We start from the raw sequence: 8,317 nt of genomic DNA, 5'->3' as shown, positions 1-8,317 counted from the left end.
TGGAAATGTGACATCGCTTGTACTGCTTCAGCCTTTTTAACCTTTTTCTTTACAGACCTGCTTCTGCAGTACAGTTACTAAAGAAGTCACTACAAAAAAAATGGCCACAAAAAATGCTTTATTTGCACGCACACACCCATGGTCACAATGCTTTATAAACAATATACGCTTGGACTTTACGTGTGATGCGTGCACTGAGACCGAGCATGGAAAAAGATTACCCACAATCCTGCAGACGCACAATCTAACAGCAGAAAGAGAACTGTTTGCGGTGGTCATGAAGCTCTGCAGATAAAGTGTACGTAGACTACTTGCATTTCTAGACCTTGCTCGTTCATCACATTAAAATTCTTTTTTTTTTTGTTGCTCGTCTTGCACAGACCAAGTTACTTGGTGCAATCCAAGGTTTTACTGTAAACATCATTAGTGATAAATAATTAAAATTATTTATAGATGTTCAAGATAAACATGCTTAGCCCAACCAAATCTTTTCCTCCATCCTTTCTTTTATTATCACCAAAAAAAACAAAAATTACTTTTATTGGAAAATGACAAATAACTATATATGCGGTCATATAATTAGAATATAGTAAACATTTTTAGAAGTATTTGAAGAAATTTGTTATGGCTGTAACAATAATTTTAAAATGATGAAAAACACACACATCTTCCCCTTACAGCAATGACTGCTGACATTAAGTTGTAATTCAATGAAGACCATAACGTCATACTGGTTTTACGACAGCTGGAAATACAGATGGATAATAATATAAAAGAATAAAAAGTTTTCATTAATAAAGATCACCACGCTTTTAAGATTAACCTTTAACCCCACCAGCTTGCAGTTTTAACATTATGATCTGCAAACATTTTTGGGTCATCTTTAAAAAAAATGAAGGTGAACAATAATGAGACATGTCAATAATAAATGATAATTAAACCCTGTGGATTATTTTTTAAACAGTCATCATCTGTGACCTGTGCTTGCTAATAAAATACTGTTTGTCAACAAGGTAGGATCTGAATTCCTGTCTTTCAGCAAGACTACATGCAAGCAAATATCAGCAATGATGGAAACAAGCAGTTGCGTTCTTGACAAGGTGCTGGAAATAAACAAGACCAGAATAGAAAATAGGCAGGTTTTACTAGACTAGAGACTAATAGGAAATAGGAAAGATTACATAACCAGTAGATACTTACTGCACATTGATCCTTATTGACTGGACACCCTCATTCTAAGATTTTTTTTAAATACCACCAAAGCATTTACCATTTTATCCTTAAAAACAAAAACATTAACATTTTATGAAGTCCAAAAGACAGTCCATAATAATATTAACAAAATACCACAGTCCAAGTCTAGATTAACATTTAACAGCACAAGACTAAATCCATTAATTAACATTTATAGCACTGTTTATTCAGCGGTAAGTTGAGATTGCACTGCCCTCTGTAGGTCATTTCTCGATCAGTGAGTCCAGCTGCTCTTGCAGGGAAGTTAGCTGTTGAGAGTGGAAAGAAAAGATGATTATCTGCTTAGCCCAGATTTACAGCAACACAGCTAGCCATCAAAGATTGACAAGACTTCTAAAATTATAACATTTGTCAACTGGTACATTCACACAAATAAACCCCAGTGGCCATTATGCTGATGAGGGTTGATGAGCATGAAATAAATGTGTTCATCTCATTTACTCAAACCAAATAAATAAGTTCCATCTATGATGAATAACTACCAATTGAATATATTGTACATTGTGTAGGCTTTAGGCTAGCATTGTACCTTTTCCATTTCACGTTCTTCTTGATGGATAAAGTCATTAAGTAGAGCTTGAAACCGGGTCTGCAACAGAAAGCAAAAAGAGAGAACAAATAGCAAAATGTTTGACAAATCGATTAACAGTGTAAAAAAACATCTGTGTGGATGTGCGGGTCTGTGGTATATAGTTTTGTATAAACACTGGCCCAACTCGACTGCCTGTATAACTTAGTGGCTTCACCCATTGTCTTCAGCTGGACTTACTAACAGCTTCCAAAGTCACAAAGAGAGTGGTAAATTGACTAGGTTTTGCGCTCCCACTTAAGAGAGGAAAGAAAATCCATGCGTATGCCCCAAGCTTCCAATCTCCCTGTGGGACATGACGGAAGCTCTGGGACAAGAGAAAACAAAACATCCAGAAAGAACCCCTCCGAGCTACCACCTCTGAGACGAGATGCAATACTGTCTGTGCATCGGCTGAAGTCCGCCCTCAGGGAAGAACCCATGCAGACAGAACCAGAACCAACCAAATACCAACTATATCTATTCTGACTGCAACAGCCAGTTACTTTGTGACGCGAGGCCCCGGTCGGCGAATTGGTGCAAGACAGCATCAGGAACTGAACAAGCAAGTAGATACAGTGAGGCAAAAAAAAAAAATTGTCAGCCACCAATTGTGCAAGTTCTCCCACTTAAAAAGATGAAAGAGGCCTGTAATTTTCATCATAGGTATACCTGTACCTATACCTGCTGCAGAACAACACCCCCACAACATGATGCTGGCACCAACATGCTACACTGTTGAAATAATAGTGAGCAGGGGATAAGCGGTGGCTTCGGACATAATGTTTAAAACCGAACAATCGTGGTTTTATCAAACCAGATAATCTTGTTCTTTTCAGTCTGGGAATCCTTCAGGTGTGTTGTTTTTTTTTGCACTGAGGAGAGGCTTCAGTCTTGCTACTCTGCCATAAAGCCCAGATTGGCAGAGGGCTGTAGTGATGGTTTTCCATCTGGAGCTTGGTCCCCTTTCCACACAGGATCCCTGAAGTTAAAAATATACAGTCAGAATGACCATCATGTCCGTGGTCACCTCTCATACTAAAGCCCTTCTTCTTCAATTGGTCAGTTTGGCTGGGCAACCAGTTCTTGGAGTCCTGGCTGTGCCAAACATTTTGCATTTGAGAGAGCTCTGCAGGTAGTTCCTTTGACCTCATGGCCTTTGCTCTGATACAGTATGCGTTGTCCATTGCATGGCCTTTTATAGATAGGTGTATGCCTTCAACTTAATCTACTACATGTGAATTTCAATCAAGGTGTAGAGATATCTCACAATCACATGATCGATTAACTAGTACCGGACAGGTTCCTTTCGCTTTACCACTACTGTACCAGTTTATTCTGCTTCCACGAGAGGTGTACAGAGAGGCAGTAAGTATAACGAAAAATAAAGTGCCATAAAAAGAATAAGAACGGCATTTTGATGGTTTCACAATGCTCTGCATAAACCCCTAACTCAAGTGGCACAGCAATAGTCAATGACTATATAAAAAAAATTAAACAATAAAAAAGCTTATACAGAAGTCCTGCCATTGTGTGTCTATGAGGACATCAAACTGTGCATTTTGGTTTTTAATGCGTCATGTAGAACCTAAGTCATTGTTTTTAAACATATAAATTTTCCTGGTAACGGAATATGGGAATGCTGTCGCAAAAATGTAGAACTTACAAAACAAGCATTATTATTATTATTATTTGTTAACAACAGTAGTGTTAAATTTAAACAACCGTAAAACCATATGATCTTATGAATCTTTTTTTTTTTTTTTTTTTTAAACCTGTGACTTTTTATTATGAAGGTGGGGGGGGTTAATTAAAAAAATTTCTGCACAACCAAGACAAAGTGATTACTGGAATTTTATTTTACTCTATATTGCACAATCTTGACACGCATCTGTCTATTTTAAAATACAGTAATGCAACCACCATGCAAGGTTCTTGTGGCAGCCTCACCTTTAAGGCCTGATTCTCCACTTTCATAATTAAGTCCTCCTGTTGCTTTTTGCGTGCTCGTGTTTCCTGCAGTTTCTCCTTGAGGTTGTTAATCTGCATCTGGTACTCCATCACTGCAAATTAATGGCAAAAAGTTAAGTCATCTCTCCTAAGATGTCAAGCAGAATTCAAATGGTTGAATAAGTAACACATTTGTTAAATTTATAAGAACAAAAATAACAAAAAAGGTAAATTTATAAGAATCATATAAAATAAAAATTGTTCTGGCCCTTTTACAAATAAACTAAATTTCTACTGATGAGGTAAATAAAACTTGTTGCCTTCAAGGACTGCCTTCGTGGTCAAGGATTGGCTCTTATGCCACACCCTCAAGCTCTAGCCAATCATACGCAAAATCGCAAAAGTCAAAGTCCTGTAATCAATTATGAGTTAGATTATAGAAGTTGTCGGAAAAAGGTTATTTTCATGTCTTACTTACATCTCTTAAGGTTAAATAAACCCAATGCTGTCAAACACACTGGTGACACACAAATATGTTTATTGCAAACCAAAAAATAAACTTGCTAAGTCAGCCTTAGCTTATTCTTTGGTTTATTGTATTTGAGGTACTACAGTTTTTGCACTATTCAAGTGCAGTGGGTATATAATCTAATCTCCTCCATACAAGATATCTGTGGGTTAGCTCCTAACTGCTATCTCTGCTAACCCCAGATGGCAGGTTACGCACGTCTAAAACCTTCAGATCCACATTTCACAATAAGGCGGAGATGAGTGTGTGAAATCGAGAACCCCGTCACTACCTCTATTTCTGGCTCAAAGGAGTAACAACAATGAACACTGATTCCGTATTTATTTATTTCATACTCAAAAGCACAATAATGGTGCAGTATTGTCACCTTAAGCAGGCTGTGTGAAATAGGCTATACAGGATCTGAAATTGGGTTTTATGAGGTCATTACAAACATCCACCATATGTAGAGGAACCTGTTATGACCTGCATTCATTCTTTGGAGATAGACATTTAATTGCATATACTTTTAATAAAATTCATGTTTTTTTTTCTCTCCTGTTTAGAAATGATATTTAAAAAGCTGCATGGTTTAACATTTGGTCTAACAATGGTGAGCTGGACAACCCATTAACCACAACCTTTTATCCATCTTTCCTAGTTTTCCTGCAGGGATCATGACAGTTATTTACACCTCACTTTGAAGATTACTTAAAAATTAATTCACTCTGAGAATATTGTATGTCAATGTAAACTAATGTGAGTTTGATCATACATCAATAAAAAATGCGTAATTTATAATGACTTGGAAAAAGCTTCCTGGCCCATTTATAATCTTTGATCCATTAAATTTGAGGTGAAATAGATTGTTTGGGCACCAGGGAAAGCGCGGAAGAGATGGTCACGGGCAAAGGACCCAAAGCTATTAAAAATAATTACATGAAAAGAAAAAAAAAAAAAAAAATATATATATATATATATATATATATATATATATATATACACAGTGGAACCTGTAACGTGGCTTACGAGTGTTTTGCAAGACGAGCAACAATTTTTAATGAATTTTTACTTGAAAAACGAGCATTGTCTTAGTTAACGAGCACCGAGTATCATGTTTCACGCATGCGCTTCTTGTTTCAACAACGAGCGTTACGTCATCACAAGTGACGTACAACTCTTGCAGCAGAATTGTAGGTAATCGTCTCTCCTGCTGGGTGAATACACACACGCGCTGTGTGTGTGTGTGTGTGTGTGTGTGTGAGAGAGATGTGGATGTGCGCGCACACACACACACACACACACACACACACACACACACACACACACACACACACACACACACACACACATTAACGGAGAGACCGTTTTTAAGACCGTTTAAAAATTAGCAAGGAACATCGCTAGTCACACTCGCATGAGTGCATACTAACGGGATTACTACTGTAAAGTAAAACAACAACAACAAAAAAAATTAAACAGCTCCTCACCTTTGAAAACAGTCGCGGCAGAGAAGAGTTTGTGTGTTTATTTGGCAACCTGAGAGAAGGGGAGCTGTAAAGCCGAGACCTATCGTCTCCCCTGCTGGGTCTTAGTGCCTGCAGTGTTTTTGAGTGTGTGTGTGTGTGTGTGTGTGTGTGTGTGTCTGTGTAAGGCAGAGAGTTTGTGTGTTTGTTTGGCAACCTGAGAGAAAGGGGCCGTAAACGCGAGCGAGCCCCCCTTCAGCCCCCCTCCTCTCAGGTTGCCAAATAAACACACAAACTTCTCTCTGTCGTGATTGTTTTCAAAGGTGAGGAGCTGTTTAATTTGTTTTTTTGTTGTTGTTTTACTTACAGTAGTGATCCTGTTAGTATGCGCTCACGTGAGTGTGACTAGGAATGTTCCCTGCTAATTTTTAAATGGTTTTAAAAACGGTCTATCCGTTAATGTGTGTGTGCGTGTGTGCGCGCGCGCACATTTTACACACATACACACTGCATGCACAAACGAAAACCCTTATCTGTCGGGGTTTAATTTTACATTTTTTTTTAAGGTAAAGTACAGGTTAATTTGTTTTATTTTTACTTTATATTTTGTATTAATTATATTTATGTATTTATTTTTTGGGGCTGTAGAACGATTAATTTAAGTTTCCATTATTTCCTATGGGAAAATTAAATTTGGTTTACGAGTGTTTTGGAATACGAGCCCACTTCCGGAACGAATTAAGCTCGTAATCCGAGGTTCCACTGTATATATATATATATATATATATATATATATATATATATATATATATTAACAGTTATATAAAGTTCAACTTAGTAGAGCAGACCATCTCGTTACGGTTCGGCCTTGTGCTTCTATTGTGGGCATCTTATTTTGGGCTACTGAATACAACCTGCTTAACCCTTTAAGCAGGAGCACAGGCGATCAAATTTAGCGTCAATAAACCCATAACCATAAAAGATAGCACAATAATTATTTTTGGATACAAAATCAGAGAACACTGATAGCAAAACCTCCAACATTTTCCTGTGACACTGTTTCCCTAAACATTTGTGAATGAATGGGTTGCTCTCAGGAGCTCAGTAAATTCCAGCCTGGTGCTATGAAAGGATGCCACCTGTGCAATAAGTCCAGTTGTGAAATTTTCTCGCTACTTAATATTAGAGTCTATTAGAGTAACTATTGGTGATATTCTAACAAAGTGGAAACAATTGGGAATGACAGCACCGCAGCCACAAAGTGGTAGGCCATGTAAAATCACAGAGTGGGGTCCATTGAATGCTGTAATGCATAGTGCACAGAGGTCACCAACTTTCTACAGAGTCAAACATCATGTGGCCTTCAGATTAGCTCAAGAACAGCACATAGAGAGCAATGCAAAGCATCGGATGCAGTGGTGTAAAGCATACACACTTACATTTTGTGTAATGAAGTAAAACTATCCTCACATTAGTTTGGGCCTTATAATGACCATTTATAAAAATCACAATGTTAAACTTTTTTTTTCATTACTTCTTTATGTACTGTTCATTTGTTTTGTGTTTATTCATTGGTGACCCAAGGCATCTAACACACTGTTTAAAAAAAAATGTGTACCTCTCACATACTAATTGATGTAGATGGGCCTAATAAATTTTGTGGTGTTTTAAAATAAGGTGGAACCTTGGATTGTAAGTAATCGTTTTACCGAGTAGCCCCCTCCCTCCTCCTCACCATGGCTGGACTGGCCATAGGGCATACCGGGCATTTGCCCGGTGGGCCGATGGTGATTTTCGTCTTTTGTGGGCCGGCCGCCGATGTTTTTTTTTTTTTTTTTGGTAACGTTACAAACAATTAAAGGTGGCGGATTGGCCAATTGGTCATGATCGACTCTGGGCTGGACCAATTACAGCCGAGGAAGTCAGATGCACCCTCCCCCTTGCAACGGCTCAGCAATCACATATCACTGCTGAACAAAAATGGAGAACAAAAAACGCAAAGGAGCAGGAGGAGCCGAAAAAATTAGGGCCAAAAAGAAACTAGCCCTTCAGGCAGATGCTGCCAAATGTGCTAAAATATCACAGTTGTTTGGTGACTATAGTGGAGCTTCCACTTCAGTAAAATTAGCAAGTGTAGGAGGCCAGCAGGCGCAGGTTGAAGAAGGAAAGGGGAGGCAGGAGGAGGAGAGACCCGAGGCGGCCGCCGGTCCATGTGGCAGAACTGAACTTGAGGTAGCCTAAGTAAAACCAAGTAAAACCATAAAAAAAACTTATAAACCAAGTAAGTGTAGCTTATTTTCGTTGTGCTTGCTAACTTTTTACAGTCAGTTACAATAACTCCTACTGTGTACTAGTTAGCATGATGACAGAGTTTCTATGCTGGTGCTATGATGTTACTAAGAGTGTAACTAGTTAGTTTGTATGGGTTGCCAAACGTAAAAAACGCAATCGTCCCGTATTCAGAGAAAATATTACGTATTGAGGTGAAGAGGAACGCGATTTGTCCTGTATTTTAGCTAGAATGAAAAAACAAACAAACAAAGCTGGAGTTATCCTGTGTCTTTACGCTGC

The 8,317-nt window shown here is 38.2% G+C and overlaps 1 protein-coding gene across 2 annotated transcripts in view; it reads right to left on the bottom strand.

Annotated features, from left to right (window-relative positions):
- Nucleotides 1–1,125: 1,125 nt before the first annotated feature.
- The window catches only part of taf7 (TAF7 RNA polymerase II, TATA box binding protein (TBP)-associated factor), a 27,121-nt gene continuing 19,929 nt past the window's right edge, over nt 1,126–8,317 (bottom strand). For both annotated transcript variants that reach the window (XM_053506191.1, XM_053506190.1), the window contains exons 11-13: nt 3,773–3,885; nt 1,784–1,843; nt 1,126–1,502 (exon numbers count right to left, since the gene is read on the bottom strand). In XM_053506191.1, the coding sequence (XP_053362166.1) occupies nt 1,458–1,502; nt 1,784–1,843; nt 3,773–3,885 (218 nt within the window). In that variant the 3' untranslated portion in view covers nt 1,126–1,457. The remainder of the gene's footprint in view (nt 1,503–1,783; nt 1,844–3,772; nt 3,886–8,317) is intronic.

Source organism: Clarias gariepinus, chromosome 10 (assembly GCF_024256425.1).
Source record: "Clarias gariepinus isolate MV-2021 ecotype Netherlands chromosome 10, CGAR_prim_01v2, whole genome shotgun sequence".
In the NCBI taxonomy this organism is placed as follows: Eukaryota; Metazoa; Chordata; class Actinopteri; order Siluriformes; family Clariidae; genus Clarias; species Clarias gariepinus.
Note: the sequence above shows the minus strand (reverse complement) of the source record. Positions and strands in the feature narration are given on the sequence as shown.